This window comes from Hyperolius riggenbachi, chromosome 9 (genome assembly GCF_040937935.1).
Source record: "Hyperolius riggenbachi isolate aHypRig1 chromosome 9, aHypRig1.pri, whole genome shotgun sequence".
In the NCBI taxonomy this organism is placed as follows: domain Eukaryota; kingdom Metazoa; phylum Chordata; class Amphibia; order Anura; family Hyperoliidae; genus Hyperolius; species Hyperolius riggenbachi.
Genome location: NC_090654.1, coordinates 228,658,208 through 228,675,796, shown reverse-complemented (window position 1 = coordinate 228,675,796; position 17,589 = coordinate 228,658,208). Strand labels below are relative to the sequence as shown.

The 17,589-nt window shown below is 44.4% G+C and overlaps 1 protein-coding gene across 3 annotated transcripts in view; it reads right to left on the bottom strand.

Annotated features, from left to right (window-relative positions):
* Positions 1–17,589, bottom strand: part of RGS6 (regulator of G protein signaling 6) — a 531,053-nt gene that overhangs the window by 37,600 nt on the left and 475,864 nt on the right. For all 3 annotated transcript variants that reach the window (XM_068254099.1, XM_068254101.1, XM_068254100.1), the window contains 2 exons: positions 16,450–16,636; positions 12,301–12,390 (listed from right to left, as the gene is read on the bottom strand). In XM_068254099.1, coding sequence (XP_068110200.1) covers positions 12,301–12,390; positions 16,450–16,636 — 277 coding nt within the window. The remainder of the gene's footprint in view (positions 1–12,300; positions 12,391–16,449; positions 16,637–17,589) is intronic.

Here is a 17,589-nt window from a genome sequence, read left to right as displayed (position 1 = left end):
GGTAGAGGTCAGTGTGGGTGCTGGTGGAAGGGTAGGTCACTGTGGGTTCTGTGGAAGGAAGAGGTCAGTATGAGTGCTGGAGAAAGGGGAGGTCACTGTGGGTGCTGGGAGAGGTCATTGCAGTTATTGGAGGAGGGAGTAGTTGTGGATGCTGTGTGTTGGGAGAGATCAGTGTGGGCGCAGCTTTTGGGATGGGAGGTCCCTGTAAGTGCTGCAGGGGACAGGAGGGTAGCCTCTGGGGAAGGGAAAGATCACTGTGGGTGCTGGGGGAAGGATAGGTCAGTGTGGGTGCTGGGGTAGGCAGGTTCACTGCTAGATTTGGGAAAGGAAAGGTGATTGTGGGTGGTAGGTGAAGGGAGAGGTCACTGTGGGAGGGAGAGGTCACTGTGGGTGCTGGTGGAGGGAGAGGTCACTGTGGGTGCTAGGTGGAAGGAGAGGTCACTGTGGGAGGGAGAGGTCACTGTGGGAGGGAGAGGTCACTGTGGGTGCTGGTGGAGGGAGAGGTCACTGTGGGAGGGAGAGGTCACTGTGGGTGCTAGGTGCAGGTAGAGGTCACTGTGGCTGCTAGGTGGAGGGAGAGGTCACTGTGGGTGCTAGGTGCAGGTAGAGGTCACTGTGGGTGCTAGGTGGAGGGAGAGGTCACTGTGGGTGCTAGGTGGAGGGAGAGGTCACTGTGGGTGCTAGGTGCAGGTAGAGGTCACTGTGGGTGCTAGGTGGAGGGAGAGGTCACTGTGGGTGCTAGGTGCAGGTAGAGATCACTGTGGGTGCTAGGTGAATGGAGAGGTCACTGTGGGTGCTAGGTGGAGGGAGAGGTCACTGTGGGTGCTAGGTGGAGGGAGGGGTCACTGTGGGTGCTAGGTGGATGGAGAGGTCACTGTGGGTGCTAGGTGGAGGGAGAGGTCACTGTGGGTGCTAGGTGGAGGGAGAGGTCACTGTGGCTGCTAGGTGGAGGGAGAGGTCACTGTGGGTGCTAGGTGGAGGGAGAGGTCACTGTGGGTGCTAGGTGGAGGGAGAGGTCACTGTGGGTGCTAGGTGGAGGGAGGGGTCACTGTGGGTGCTAGGTGCAGGTAGAGGTCACTGTGGGTGCTAGGTGGAGGGAGAGGTCACTGTGGGTGCTAGGTGCAGGTAGAGGTCACTGTGGGTGCTAGGTGGAGGGAGAGGTCACTGTGGGTGCTAGGTGGAGGGAGAGGTCACTGTGGGTGCTAGGTGGAGGGAGAGGTCACTGTGGGTGCTAGGTGGATGGAGATGTCACTGTGGGTGCTAGGTGGAGGGAGAGGTCACTGTGGGTGCTAGGTGGAGGGAGAGGTCACTGTGGGTGCTAGGTGGAGGGAGAGGTCACTGTGGCTGCTAGGTGGAGGGAGAGGTCACTGTGGCTGCTAGGTGGAGGGAGAGGTCACTGTGGGTGCTAGGTGGAGGGAGAGGTCACTGTGGCTGCTAGGTGGAGGGAGAGGTCACTGTGGGTGCTAGGTGGAGGGAGAGGTCACTGTGGGTGCTAGGTGGAGGGAGAGGTCACTGTGGGTGCTAGGTGGAGGGAGGGGTCACTGTGGGTGCTAGGTGCAGGTAGAGGTCACTGTGGGTGCTAGGTGGAGGGAGAGGTCACTGTGGGTGCTAGGTGCAGGTAGAGGTCACTGTGGGTGCTAGGTGGAGGGAGAGGTCACTGTGGGTGCTAGGTGGAGGGAGAGGTCACTGTGGGTGCTAGGTGGAGGGAGAGGTCACTGTGGGTGCTAGGTGGATGGAGAGGTCACTGTGGGTGCTAGGTGGAGGGAGAGGTCACTGTGGGTGCTAGGTGGAGGGAGAGGTCACTGTGGGTGCTAGGTGGAGGGAGAGGTCACTGTGGCTGCTAGGTGGAGGGAGAGGTCACTGTGGCTGCTAGGTGGAGGGAGAGGTCACTGTGGGTGCTAGGTGGAGGGAGAGGTCACTGTGGGTGCTAGGTGGAGGGAGAGGTCACTGTGGGTGCTAGGTGGAGGGAGGGGTCACTGTGGGTGCTAGGTGCAGGTAGAGGTCACTGTGGGTGCTAGGTGGAGGGAGAGGTCACTGTGGGTGCTAGGTGCAGGTAGAGGTCACTGTGGGTGCTAGGTGGAGGGAGAGGTCACTGTGGGTGCTAGGTGGAGGGAGAGGTCACTGTGGGTGCTAGGTGGAGGGAGAGGTCACTGTGCTAGGTGGAGGGAGAGGTCACTGTGGGTGCTAGGTGGAGGGAGAGGTCACTGTGGGTGCTAGGTGGAGGGAGGGGTCACTGTGGGTCCCACATGGAGGGAGAGGTCACTGTGGGTGCTAGATGGAGGGAAAGGTCACTGTGGGTGCTAGGTGGAGGGAGAGGTCACTGTGGGTGCTAGATGGAGGGAGAGGTCACTGTGGGTGCTAGGTGGAGGGAGAGGTCACTGTGGGTGCTAGGTGGAGGGAGGGGTCACTGTGGGTGCTAGGTGGAGGGAGAGGTCACTGTGGGTGCTAGGTGGATGGAGAGGTCACTGTGGGTGCTAGGTGGATGGAGAGGTCACTGTGGGTGCTAGGTGGATGAAGAGGTCCCTGTGGGTGAGGGAGAAGTCACTATGGGTTCTTGGGGAGGGTAAGGTCAGTATGTCACACTAGGATTCCTATCCAGGCCTCTTCACCTGAAAGTGCCCCAGGTGGAGGCGGAGCTTCTCGCGGGTGGGCGGGGCTTACCGCGGTAGGGGGCGGGGCTTATTTTGCGCAATCAGAGGGGCCTTTTTTGCTGATTTTAAAAAGGGGGGGGGGTGCCTGGGCACCCAGAGCACCCCCCTCTGCACGTGCCTGCTGCTAAAGGTGTTCAATAGACTTAAAAGGTTAAGTTAAGTTAAGCAACATCTTACTTCCAAAAATGACTCAGGCTTATAGGCCACAAAGGTTTATAAAAATAGGGGCGTGACAACACATGCAGAAACTACCAAACCTATAGGAGGTCAACCTGTCTAATGTGAATATAGTGTCAATCTCAGCCTGCAAAAAGAGAACACCTGCTAGAAACAAAACTTATTAAACCATATCCAAAACAAGCAGAAACTACCAAGCATACTATGGAAGGTCAACCTGTCTGATATCAAAATTATGTTGCTCTCAGCCTGCAAAATGAAAACATCTACATGAAAAAAACCAACAAGCAGGAACTACCAAACCTACTTCGGGAGATCCACACAATAGGAAAAATAATATCAATTTCAACCTGCAAAAACAAAAGTTGATCTTGGCCTGCAAAAAGAGAAGTCAATCTCGACCTGCAAATAGAGAAGTCAATTTCAACCTGTAAAATTAGAAAACACGTCTGAAGAAACTCTGGTTGTACTGAAAAGCATCACATCCTATGTGACCTGCTGCTGGACACTAATCTGAAGGACATCTCTCAATCTCTAACCCCTTCTGCTCAAGCACAGGATGGCAGATCCCTGTGCTCTGTCTGGTTGGATATACCTAGAGATCTGTGGTCTGAACTGTTGGTGGCCACCTATGACTTTAATTTTGGCATGATTGTTTGTGGGTCTGGTTTGTGGGTCTGGTATGGACTAGATACATTTTTATTTTATTTTCTGGTGTACAACTTCTATCAGTGAAAAACTTTCTGTTGATTATTCATTTTTGTCCCGCAGTAATTAGGACATACTGTATCTTGTGGAAAAGCATGGATTATGCACATACATACAGTATCTCACAAAAGTGAGTACACCTCTCACATTTTTGTAAATATTTTATTATGTATTGTCATGGGACAACACTGAATATATGACACTTTGCTACAATGTAAAGTAGTCAGTGTACAGCTTTTATAATGTCCCATCAAAATAACTCAACCCACAGCTATCGATGTCTAAACAGCTGGCAACAAAATTGAGTACATCCCTTAGTGAAGAATGTCAAAATTCTGCCCAATTAGACATTTTCTCTCACTGGGGTCATGTTACTCATTAATGTTATAAGGTCTCAGGTGTGAATGGGGAGCAAGTGTGTTAAACATGGCTCCTCATAGCAGAGAACTCTCTGAGGATCTTAAAAAAAATAAATGTTGCGCTACATAAAGATGGCCTAGGCTATAAGAAGATTGCCAACACCCTGAAACTTACCTGCATGCTGGTGGGCAAGACCATACAGCAGTTTAACAAGACACGTTCTATCCAAAACAGGCCTTGCCATGGTTAACCAAAGTTGAGTGCACATCTCAGCATCATATTCAGAGGTTGTGATTTGTAAATAGATGTATGAGTGCTAGCAGCATTGCTGCAGAGGTTGAAGAAGTGGGGGTAAGACTGTCAGTGCTTTTGGGATGAAAGCCTTTTGGGATGCACCCGAGCTCTGCACGGCTACTACTAAGGTTATCTGTTTTATTGACCTGAGGAAGCGGGCTGCGTCCCGTGAAACGTGTTGTCTATAGGATAACCATTATTTTAATAAAGACTCAATTTTCTATCTACGTGAGTCTGCTTTTGGAGCTAAGAGACCTCCTTATTATACCATATATAATTTTTCTACATAATTTTTATGAGTACAACCAATTAGTTGCTGCCACAATATATCCTTTGGCGCCTCCACCGACGTGCTTCACTCTTTTGGGATGAAAGCCATGCAGACCAATTTGATGCAGGGTGCGTCATATGGTCTATATGCCAAACACTGCATCAAATTGGTCTGCATGGCTTTCATCCCAAAAGGAAACCTCTTCTTAAAAGGATGCCCAAGAAAGTCCACAAACAGTTTGCTTGTGACAAGCAGACTAAGGGCTGGTTCAGACGGACGTTTGTAGGCGTCGCGTTCGTTGGCGTTGCGTTCGTGATGCGTTCAGGCTTTCAGCAGCGTTCGCATTGCGTTCGGATGCGGTCGCGTTTTTTCTTCCCCTAGGGGGACATTACCCGTCGCGGTTAGCCGCCCCTGGAAGCAACATGTAGCTTCCAGGGGCTCCTTAAACGCCAGTGAAAATCGGGACCCGAACGCCGCGTTTGTGCAAACGCGCGTAAAAGCTTGGTACAAACGCTCCCATTCACTTGAATGGGAGCGTTTAACGCCAAGCCCCGAACGCTGGCAGTAAACGCTCTGCAAACGTCCGTCTGAACCAGCCCTTATGCTAGATACACACCATACAATTTTGCGTTAGATAGATGGTTCGATAGATAATTTCCGACATGTCCGATCTTATTTTCGATCATTTTCTGGTCGATTTCTTATAGAAGCAAATGGAAATAGATAAGAAAAGATGAGGGAATCAAATTTCTCGGAATTTCGAATCGGAAATCAATCGGATAAAAAATAGATGAAAAAAACCGCATCGTGTGTACCCAGCATAAGAGCATGGATTACTAGAACCATGTCCAGTGGTCTGATTAGACCAAGATAAACTTATCTGGCTCAGAGGGTGTGAAGCATATGTAGTGGCACCCAGGTGAGGAGTACAAAGACATGTGTCTTACCTACAGTCAATTGTGGTGGTGGGGAGTGTCATGGATTGGAGCTGCATGAGTGCTATCATGCTATCAGCATTGGGGAACTACAGTTCATTGAGGGATCCATGAATGCCAACATGTACTGTGGAATACTGAAAATAAGTTCCCTTCCCTTCAGAAACTGGGCCATAAAGCAGTATTCCAACATGGTAATGACCCTAAGCACACCTCCAAGATGACTACGTCCTTCCCAAATAAGCCTGCTAAAGGTGCTGGACTGGTCAAGCATGTCACCAGAACTAAAGCGTATTGAACATATGTGGGGCATCCTCATAAGGAAGATGGAGTGTAAGGCCATTATCACCCATCAGCTTTGTAATGGAGGCCTGGAAGAGGATTCCAATGGAAACCTGTGAATCTTTAGTAAACTCCATGCGAAAGAGAGTTAAGGCAGTGCTGGAAAATAATAGTGGGTGCACAAAATATTGACATATTGGGCACAAATTTTACATTCTTAACTTAAAGGTTTAATTACTTTTGCTATCCCGCGGCTGAACGAGGGTTGTTCCCCCCTTAAATCCTAGGGCAAAAATCCACAACTTTCTTGGTCAAGGATTTTGCTGCTCAGGGAGGCAGAGCTTACCGCTGTAGCTCTGCCTCCATTCGCATCAATTCACCACGGATCTCCGCCTCTCCCCCACCCCTCTCAGTGAAAGAAGACTGAGAGGGGCGGGGAGAGGCAGCGATCAGTGGAGATTGATGCGAGGAGAGGCAAAGCTACTGTAGAAAGCTTTGCCTCCTCCAGGAAATGCTCCCCCGTTTTTGCCCTGGGGATTTGAGGGTGATAAAACCCTCGTTCAGCCAGGGGGCATAGATACTTAACATAAATAAGAGCTAAATAATGATTTTTAACCTCCCTGGCGCTATGATTATTTCCAAATGTGTTGTCCAAAAGTGGTGCAATTTTCCCTCAAGCTTTTATGCTGGGCATACACGGGTCGATCCAGCAGCCGATTAGCTGCCGGATCGACCCCCGCCGCGTCCCCGCTTGTCCGCGTGTATCGATTGCCGCTCCCCTCGCCGGCGCTTCCTTATCAGCGCTCGATTCCCGGCCATTGTCCGCCGGTGGGGATCGAGCAGGCGGGAGTCGAGCGGCTTGATCCGGCCAGCTGAATATTATCAGCTGGCCGGATCAGCTGGTCGATACACGGTACAGAAACGTACCATGTATCCCCAGCATAAGATCCTAAAAAACATACTGCTAGATAGATCTGCAGCAGCCCTGCACATTCCACACCTCCGATGGATCCAGTTCGGGATTATCACTCTGTGCTGAGGCTTTCCGTTCCAAGCCTGTCTCGGGGTTACTGGTACGGAGGTTAAAAAGGCTTCAGAGTCTCTTTAATTAAAAAAAATTCACACAGTTATACAAGCTGACGCTGTACACTTACTACTTTCTATTGTATCAACGTGTCATATATTCAGTGTTGTCCCATGAAAAGATATAAAATATTTACAAAAAATTTGAGCAGTGTACTCACTCTTGTGAGATGCTGTATGTACTAGTGCTGCTGTATATTAATTCTGTATCGCATCTGTCACTTTACTTGTTGTATGTTGGATGTGTGGGTAATTGTTATGCATTGGCCTGAAGAAGTGGTGTTATACAATAAAATGTGCTGTCACATGTCTAATTCAGTAAAATGTTTTGACTCATAAGCCTGAGTAACTTATGGAAGCAACTCGTTGCTTACAGTTCATTTTATGGAAGCAACTTGTTGCTAACAGGCCTTGTTATAGTTTTAACCTTTTTATTCTACTGAGGGCTTCAAACAACATATTACTTATTTAGTCATTGAGAGAATCAAGGTAAAGAATGTCTTTGTTTAAATAACTTTTTCTCCTGTTTTCTCCTAAGACATATTTTCATCTTATTTTCAAAATAATTTTTCAACACATTGCAATTCAAATTGTGCTAAAAAGCAGGTAAAAAGTACTGTCAAAATTATCTACTTGATGGCTTAAAAGTAATTTTATTGACAATGGTCCTTATTCAATTAAAGTTTTCTCCTAGGAGATAATTTAATCTTCTTCTTAAAATAACTTTTTAGCACTCTGCAATTGAAAAAGTACCATAAAGTAGGTGAAAAAATACTGTCAAAATGGTTTGGAGTGTTTTCTTGCTTGCTGGTGCGTTGAAGGCATTTTATTTATAAGGTGGGAAAATATCACTTAGGAGAAAACTTAGGAGAAAAAGGTAACTGAATAGAGACCAAAATGTGAAGTGATTCCCCTAGCCTCCTGTCACTTATGCAATAAAAAGTTATACATTATTATTTTGTTCATGATATATTAGGTACAAAGATCTTTTGTAGCACTTTAAAAAGTGTTTATAAATCATTCTAACAGGACACAAACAACAAGAAAACAAGATAGAGGGTCGAACACTTTTAGCCTTAGTTCGATTTCATAATCAGACCGAATTTAGATTCTGTCTTCATGCTAATAACTCAACTTTTAAAAACATAGTAGGCAAAACAAAAATTCAAAATAAATTGTCTGAAATAAACTAAGGGTTCTGTCTCCATGTTAATAAAGTCAATTTGGCTTTTCAGCAACAGCAGACAAAACAAGTGCTCAAAATAAGTTGTCACTGATTAATTTAAGTTTGACATTACTTTTCTTTCCTTAATCACATTTTTGCTCGCTGGATTCTGGAAGTGTATTATAAAGATAAAGAGGTTCAGGGGCGTAGCAATAGGGTGTGCAGAGGTAGCGACCGCATCGGGGCCCTTGGGCCAGAGGGGCCCCAAAGGGCACTTCCTCAACTCTCTATTGGTCCTGTCTTCATAATAATCACTTCTTTAGATACTTTGAATAGTGGTAATCATTAACAAACTGTTCCCCACCCCCTTCTTGCACCTCTCACACTGTGGTTACCATTGGCAGGTTTTGGTGCACCATATCAATTGTTATGTATGGAGTGCTTGGGGGGCCCCAATGTAAAACTTGCATTGGGGCCCACAGCTCTTTAGCTACGCCACTGAAGAGGTTAATGCAAAAGACGTATTTGGGTCCTTGCTATCTTTTTTTTTTCTTTTTTTTTACCATTTTAATAAAGTCCCTTTTTTCTCAAAATTTGATAAAAAATAAATAAATAGCTGTTTGCATTAATGTAGCACCTAATTAAGGATATAAAAAAAACACATAGGTATGCATAAATTATTGCATATAGTATTACCAAATGATTTGTGACAGCTTTTCAGCTCTGTCTTAAGGTGCCCATACATGGCCAAATTTGCATTTTTGTTTATTAGATAATTTTGTTTGATTGTTCTGTTAGATCAAAAGAAATATGAAGATTTTTCCAAAATGTCCAATCGGATGTTCATTGAAAAACACGGGACAATTGTTTTGTTTTTCTTGATTGTAAAATAAATAAATAAATAAACCGGAAAATCTTTAGCCCATATGGGCTTGTAATTAGTGATGGACTCAAAACGGAAAAAAATGCACCTTTATTTCTAAAAAAAAATATTTGCGCCATACACATTGTTCTAGGGAAATATTTTAAACATTGCAATAATCGGGACAAATGGGCAAATAAAATGTGTGGATTTTATCCACAGTAGAATGTTTTATTTAAAACTATAATGAATGTAAACTGAGAAATAATGATTTTTTTCCATTTTTTTCTTATTATTCCTGTTAAAATGCATTTAGAATAAAATAATTAATAGCAAAATGTACCACCCAAAGAAAGCCTAATTGGTGGCAAAAAAACCAAGGTATAGATCATTTACTTGTGGTGAGTAGTGATAAAGTTATTGGCGGATGAATGGGAGGAGTGCTGACAGGGGAAAATTGCCTTTGTTCTGAAGGTGAAAACACCTGCGGGCTGAAGTGGTTAAATACCGTGTCAACTATACGTTTGGTATTTGGAAAATAATGATGTGAATCTTTCACTTCATTTCCACTGAAGTGAAATCTCAGTGTTACAGCATACAGTGACATCCTAGAGGACTATGTGCTTCCATCATTGTAGCCTTGTTTTGTTCCAGTGTGACAGTGCCCCTGTCCACAAAGCAAGGGCCATAAAAATGGCTTTGTGAATCAGCTGCCTGTGAAATGAATTGATTGCTCTCTTTGGTGCCCAAACTTCAAACCCAATGGCCACCTCAGAATGAACAGGAACACTAACTGTGGGCGAAGCCGCAAAACCAAATCCTTAAATGCAAATGGCAAGAGCTATAGTAACTAAATAGCAATACAGGGCCTGAGCCCACTAACGCAGTTGTACGCAGTTGTGTCCGCTTCTGTCCGCTTTTCAGCATTTGTAACAATGATGTGTAACTGAAAAGCGGACACAACTGCATACAACTGCGTTAGTGAGCTCAGCCCTAAGAAAACTGCCCAACATTATCATAAATTCTACGTTTTGAGATAAACAGAGACTGCATTCATAACAGTTCATGGGATTAGCTCATAAGGACCATGAAGTTAAACCACATTGCAGTCTACCAAGTTAACAGGTGATAAAGAGGCCCCTACTGCCACTATAGTCTGTAGTGAACCAATAATAAATGGGAGGAACATCTCAAATATGAAGCGTTTAAGTGCAATTTCCACTCACTGCTCCCTTCCTAGGGATGGCCACAAGGCTTTACTAAAGAACCTAAACCTAAAGACCTGATACTGGCTGGCAAGTAGCTCTGTAAAAATTAGTGTACATATACAAATTCCAACACAAGCGGGATTAATGAGCGTGCCCAACAAAAGCCAGAATCCACCTGTTTCAATACTGTTATGATCTCAAGTTTCTTGTTGATCTTCCTACTGAGTTAAAGGAATACTGTAGGGGGGTTGGGGGAAAATGAGTTGAACTTACCTGGGGCTTCTAATGGTCCCCCACAGACATCCTGTGCCCGCGCAGCCACTCACCGATGCTCCGGCCCCACTGAAAACCACTGCGCCTGCGTTGCCATGTCCTCGCTCCCGCTGACGTCACCAGGAGTGTATAGCACAAGCCCAGTATGGTCTATGCCTGCACAGTACGCTCCTGGTGACATCAGCGGGGGCGAAGACACGGCAACGCAGGCACACTGGTTTTCTGACTTTAAAGTCTGAAATTCCAGAAGTGAACGGGAGGCGGGTCCGGAGCATCAGTGAGTGGCTGCGCGGGCACAGGATGTCTGCGGGGGACCATTAGAAGCCCCGGGTAAGTTCAACTCATTTTCCCCCAACCCCCTACAGTATCCCTTTAAGGGCTGCCCAGAGTGCAGAGTCTGAGTGACCATGGGTTGTCACCAGAGTGACCTGCAAGAGTCGATGGACCTATTGCCCACCAGGCTGCACTTCAGGGACAGCTTAACAGTGCTTTGGAGAACAAGTGACACTGCGTTGTGGAGTTCGTAACTGTTAACAACCTGAAGGTCAAGAGCAGGCTGCGATCAAGCGTTATCGGGACACAAGTCAAAGGTCCGGGCAGGCACAGTTCCCAAACCTATAACTGGCATCAGTTTAGGACACGTGCTGATCAACTGTAATCAGATAAACAAGGTCAGGATGTGACTGGGTTCTGCCATATGGTGTAACATGCTGAAAAAGGCTTAAAGGTATATGACCCACACGGCAGGATACCTACACACAGGAAACCAGGCTGTAAGGCAGTAAATATGGCAGTAAGTATAAAAAATACTTCATCAGGTTAACCAGCTTCCTCCATTTAATATGACTTCAGACTCCATAATAGCAATAAGGCTCTATTCACACTATGCTGGAGTGTCAGTGGATTTGTATAGTATAGATAGGATGGTCTGTGGAAGCATCCTTTTCAACTGCTGTAGTTGGGTGCAGATGTTTGCCATCCTATGGTGGACATGCAGAGGACAAGCCCGGATACAGTGGAGAGGGACAGGTGTGAATGGGTCCATGCTTTCTCATAGGAAAGCATGGGGTCTATTCTGCTTACCAGTTAATCTGATCCCATCCACTCTTGGAAGCAATCAGACAGTGGACCTCACGTGAACCAGCCCTTAGAGTATTCAGGCAAGTTACAATCCTTTTTTTTAACTCCCTCTACATATGTGCAAATCCTATGATCAAATATCCATATACACAGTCCATTTATCATATAAAAAAGAGATTTATGCTAATATTAATGAGTACTTTTGCTTTGGATTCAATTGCTGAATTTTTTTTTTTACTTTTTGATTTGTTTTTGTTCAGTCATCTGGGTCTAGTGTGTTGTTCCTTTTTTACTGAAGTAATCTGGATTTGAAAAACAATCCTGTTTATTTGTCATGTGCTTCTCATACTGCAACTAATTCCAGTTGTAAAAAGTTTCCCTCATGATTTTTATAGTTCTCCTTTTGCGCTGCATATTTCTTTTTTCTGTTAGCCACTTTAACCATTAGAAGTTATATTCATCTACAAGGCACAATACATTACTCCCTGCCGGTGACTGCTTTGCCTAAGCAGCATAAATGTGACTATGGCCTATCTTGCACTAATACCAGCATTTGGGTGATGTTACTTCAAAGGATGAGGCTGATCAATGAAAAGGCTTCACACATTCACCACAAATGAAACACCATGCCTTCTAAGAATTGTAATGGCTTTGGATGGACTAAAAACAGCCTTTTCTAAAACTCCATATCTGTATGACCATGTACCAAAGACTTGATCTTACAATATAAAATATACCAAAGTACACAGAATGTAAATTGCAATAGTCTATGCAATGGGATAAGTAATTCTAGTATGTTAAAACAGCTGGCAGGGAGATGACATTTAGTCCTCGTGCAAAGAAGATGAATATACAAACAAGGAACACGGTTTTCATTTCCACACTAGTAGCAAGCAGCAGGCCAGAATCAGTAATGTGCAGAGGATGCAAGCATATCCACCCCAACTCTACCTTCTTCTTCATCATGAGCAGGTCCTGGTAGATTTGGGAACGCAGGAATCGTGCATAACTATCACTCTTCATGAGCTTGTAGATGTGCTCCTACAACAAAACATAAGATATGTTTCTACACACCGTCTGCATTAGAGACAAATTATATACAAAGAGGCAAAGAAGAATTATATATAGGTTTGTTGTAGCTGTGAAAGAGAACAACAACAAAAGAACAGTAGCAAAAAGGAGGAATGCTACAACCACCACTGTTTAGTCCAAGGGAGCAGGAATCACAGATCTCAGGACATGTAGGCAAAAAAAGAGTATTCCGCTGCACCAAGGCTGGGTACTTTATTGGCACATCAGTAAACACATACAAGGCTGACGCGTATCGGAGCTCTGAAAGGCTCCTTAATCATAGCCAGCATACACAAAATCACCACAAGTTTAAGTAGTCGAGTGCCCGCCCACAAGGGGCGTGGCTACCCCTCTTAAAGAGATATAGACAAATTTCACATATAAAAATAAGGCGAAGCCAATATATAAAATCCAGTACATTAAAAAAGCAGAGATGACATGGTTAAGCATCAGAAATGAATATACAGTGAACATGAATTCCTCAAACTGTATAATACACAGTATATGATATATGATATACAGATGGCAGAGAGATAAACAAAGATAAGGACATCATACAACCTATGATGTAAGAACATAACCTCTTTAGGATATGAACATACTATCTTTTTTGAGGTCTGTTCCCCGTTCTTCCTCCTCTCCTTTCCCCCTCCCCCTTTTCCTCTTCCTTTCCACTCTCACTAACGTCCTTATCTTTGTTTATCTCTCTGCCATCTGTATATCATATATCATATACTGTGTATTATACAGTTTGAGGAATTCATGTTCACTGTATATTCATTTCTGATGCTTAACCATGTCATCTCTGGTTTTTTAATGTACTGGATTTTATATATTGGCTTCGCCTTATTTTTATATGTGAAATTTGTCTATGTCTCTTTAAGAGGGGTAGCCACGCCCCTTGTGGGCGGGCACTCGACTACTTAAACTTGTGGTGATTTTGTGTATGCTGGCTATGATTAACCTCCCTGGCGGTTTATTAAAATCCGCCAGGGGGCAGCAAATATGTTTTTTTTTCTTTTTTTTTTCTTTTTCATGTAGTGAGACAATGTCTCGCTACATGATAGCCGCTGCCGAGCGGCATCCCCTCAGCCCCCCCGATCGCCTTCGGCGATCAGAGATCAAGAGATCCCGTTCGAAGAACGGGATCTCTTGGAGGGCTTCCCCTGTCGCCATGGCGTCATCGACGTCGTGACGTCAAAGGGGAATCCGATCCACCCCACGGCGCTGCCTGGCACTGATTGGCCAGGCAGCGCACAGGGTCTGGGGGGGGGGGGCGGCTGCGGCGACGCGTATATCGGCGGGTAGCGGCGGCGATCGGAGGTTACACGCAGCTAGCAAAGTGCTAGCTGCGTGTAACAAAAAAAAATTATGCAAATCGGCCCAGCGGGGCCTGAGCGGTGCCTCCCGGCGGCATAGCCCGAACTCAGTTCGGGCTTACCGCCAGGGAGGTTAAGGAGTCTTTCAGAGCTCCGATACACATCAGCCTTGTATGTGTTTACTGATATGCCAATAAAGTTGAAGAAAAAGTTTTTACCCAGCCTTGGTGCAGCGGAATACTCTTTTTTTGCCAACAACAAAAGAACCCTCAAAAACCCAGAGCACCAAAGTCAGAGCTTGATGTGCATTGTAATGAGCAATATTCAGGCTCCCAGGTCTTAACTATATACAGGTAATGAGCTGAGTTTTGAAACAAACCTCTTTGTAAGCAGCTTGGTGAGAAGGTGACAACAGTTGGTATGATAATTTGCCAATTCAAGAAACACAAAATAATTGTTAATCTCCCTCGGTCTGGGGCTCCATGCAAGGTCCCAACTCATGGAGTAGCAATGATTATGAGAACTGTGATGAAGCAGCACAGAACTATGATTTCTGGGCTACTGAAACCATAGTCACCAAGACAACACTGGTGACACAAATCTCGCAGAGCTGCAAAATTCCCCTCTCTGCTCAAGATAGCACATGTAGAGGCCTTCTGCAGTTTGCCAATGCACATATGAATGAACGACAGGAGAACTGGGTGAAAGTCTTGTGGTCAGATGAGACCAAAATTGAGCTCTTTGGCATCAACTCAACTCGCTGTGTTTTGGTGGAATGCTGCTTGAGACACTAAGAACACTATCCCCACTGTCAAATATGAAGATGGACACATTATACTTATGGGGGTGTTTACTGCTCAATGGACAGCACACCTTCCTTGCAACAAAGGGGCAATGGAAAGGGCCATCTATCATTAAAACTAAGGTGAGCATCTCCTTCCCTCAGCCAGGGCATTGAAAATGAATTTCGGATGGGTATTCTAGCATGACAATGACCCAAAAATGGCAAGGCAACAAAGGAGTGGCTCAAGAAGTAGCACATGGAGGTCCTAGAGTGGCCTAGCTAGTCTCCAGACCTCAATCCTATAGAAAATCTGTGGAGGGAGCTAAAGGTTCAAGTTGACAGGCATTAGCCTCAAAACCTTACTGATTTAGAGATCAGAAAAAAGTTGTGGGCACAAACCCCACATGGGATGTGTGCAAACCTGATGGCCAACTGCATGAAACCCCTGGCCTCTGTGATTGCCAACATCTTTTGATAGGGGATTAAATATTTCATTAATTACAATGCACCTCAAGCTCTGATTTTGGGGCACTGAGTTTTTGAGGTTCATTTTGATGTTAATCTATCTCTCACAGTCACAATGAACCTATTATTACAATTAGACTGGCCACTTCTTGGTCAGAGGGCAAAACAAGCAAAATCAGCAGGGGATCAAACACTTCTTCTTTTAATTGGCCCAATCTCCAGCTGCACATATTTACCACATCATTGGCCACCTCTATTAGGCAGCTAAGAACTGAGAGACTGACAAGTTCTGTTAAGCCTAATCTAGACGGAGCGATCCGGCAGCTCGATTAGCCACCGGCTCGCCTCTTCCACATCCCAGCGTGTACCCACCGCGTCCCCGCTCATCCGCACATGCGTCGGATTCGATACCCGCTCGTCCCCGCCGGCGCCGCTTACCTTCCGCTCGATCCCCTGCTATTGTCCGCTCGCGGGGAATCGAGCAGCGGCGAGATCGGACCTGTCGGATCTTATCAATCGAGCCGCATCAGCGGCTCGATTGATAAGTAACATCGCTCCGTGTGTACCTAGCTTTAACCTTCTAAAAACTCTGAGAAGCATCTTTTGTAGAATTAACTGAATTCAATTATGGAGGTGTTTTGGGGAGTTTAACCAGTTGTGGATCTTGACAAGTAGTTAAGTTGCAGTACTCTCTATATAAACTCTGTCTCAAGAGGTGCATCTTTCTGCCTAAAGCTACAGCTACAGCTGAAGCACAATATTAACTCACTAGTTCTTTAACCCATTGTAAATGACTAGGTCAATGAAAATATTTCTATTTCCCATGGATTCTAATTTAATAATGTTTCAGTAACTTTACTTTGTTCTTAAAGGATTTAATAGGTAGGGTTGCAAATTTTTTTCACCTAATTATTTATTTATTTCTTACATTTGTCCAGGTTTTTTGGATCACTTATTTTTGTCAGAATTTCTCAACTGTTCTTCTTTTTCAACCTTAAGAACTCTTCCTAATTCAGTGAGCCAGCACCTATTCAGTAAGTAGTTCTTGGGCAAGACTCCCTAACATTGGTACTGCCAACTGAGCGTGCACTAGTGGCTGCCTCACAAGCGCTTTGAGTCCGACAGGAGAAAAGCGCTATAGAAATACTGCAATTATTATTATTATTAACTCAATCCCTGCCTAACATTACTGACGGGGAAAGCTGAATAATATATAACAATCATCAGCCTTCCATGACGAGCCATTTCATTAAATGGTGTTCAATAGGATACTACATTTCTCTGCACTCTCAGCACGTCGGTTTGGCTTTCCAGTTGAGACCCTAATGGTTAAGTTAATGTCATGCAAACATTTTAAATGAATGAGATGTTTGGTTTATACCTGATGTAAATGATGTGGAGGTATTTACGCAGTACAGATGAACATATACAAAAAAGTATGAGCATAGATATTGTACAAACCTGTGCATCTTCAAATGTGTACCTCCCTGGATCTTTTACATTTTGGCTTGTCTTTTCAAAACTGTGGGAGTCTAAATTGATGGCACTTTGTGCCCCAGGGGCCAAAAACTCTGCCCATATTTCTTCTACTCTTTTGGGAACTTCTTGCAAAGGTTGCCTCTTCAGATCCTGGACAACCAGCCAAAACCTTAAACAAAATTCAGATTGATAGAAAATGGTTAACAATGCTAAAGCAATTTTTCGTTACCCTAATGTTATACTGAACAGTCTGTCAAATCATTCTCTTCTTATACTGTAATAGACAAGGCTATTGCCACTGAATTTCGTTGCAAGATCTCATGCAGCAATGATGTCCTCTAGTGGACAGATCTTTTCATTGCTGATAATTCTTATCTGTGAGACGTACAGATGCACTTGTATACACATACATAGTGACTTTCAAAATAAAATGTACTTCCGCTTTCATTTAAAAATAGCCAAATCTTTTTATATTGTAAATGTACAAGCACATTTTTAATTTAAACAAACTTAAAAATTACTTTTTGCTCTGCATTTAGTTTTGATTTTGTAGATATTTGAAATAATTTAACCAATGCATTGTTGCAACCACGGCAACAGGAAATAGTTGGGCATTCAGGAGAATTTTAGCAATTATAGTTAAAAGAAGCATGTGTTGGCGTCGAATTTACCAGGTGAACACCGACCTCCAAATTACTTGCTTCGTAGGAGGTTGTCAGTGTCAGATTTCTGATTTACAAGCCAAAGCTGGCCATGACCATACAAATTCAGCTACCGCTTCTTTTAAAGGACTACTCTCTAGAAAAATTGTAAAATTTAAACATATATAATGTATATTTACCCCAGAGTAAAATGAACTATAAAGATTTTTTTCCTATTTTGCTATCACTTACAGTAAAAAGCTAAGAAATGTAATGGAGTTTGGACTAGTCCATCTCCTTATTGTGTAATCTCAGTATTACCTTTATTCTTTACAAATGCACACCCTACGAAGGATTTATAAGATTTCACCCAACTTCCTTACTCATGAGGAGATGGACTAGTCCAAAACCTGTCAGAACTGTCGGACGTTCACTATCTACTGTAAGTAAGAGGAACATAGGAGAAAAGGTAATTTATAGT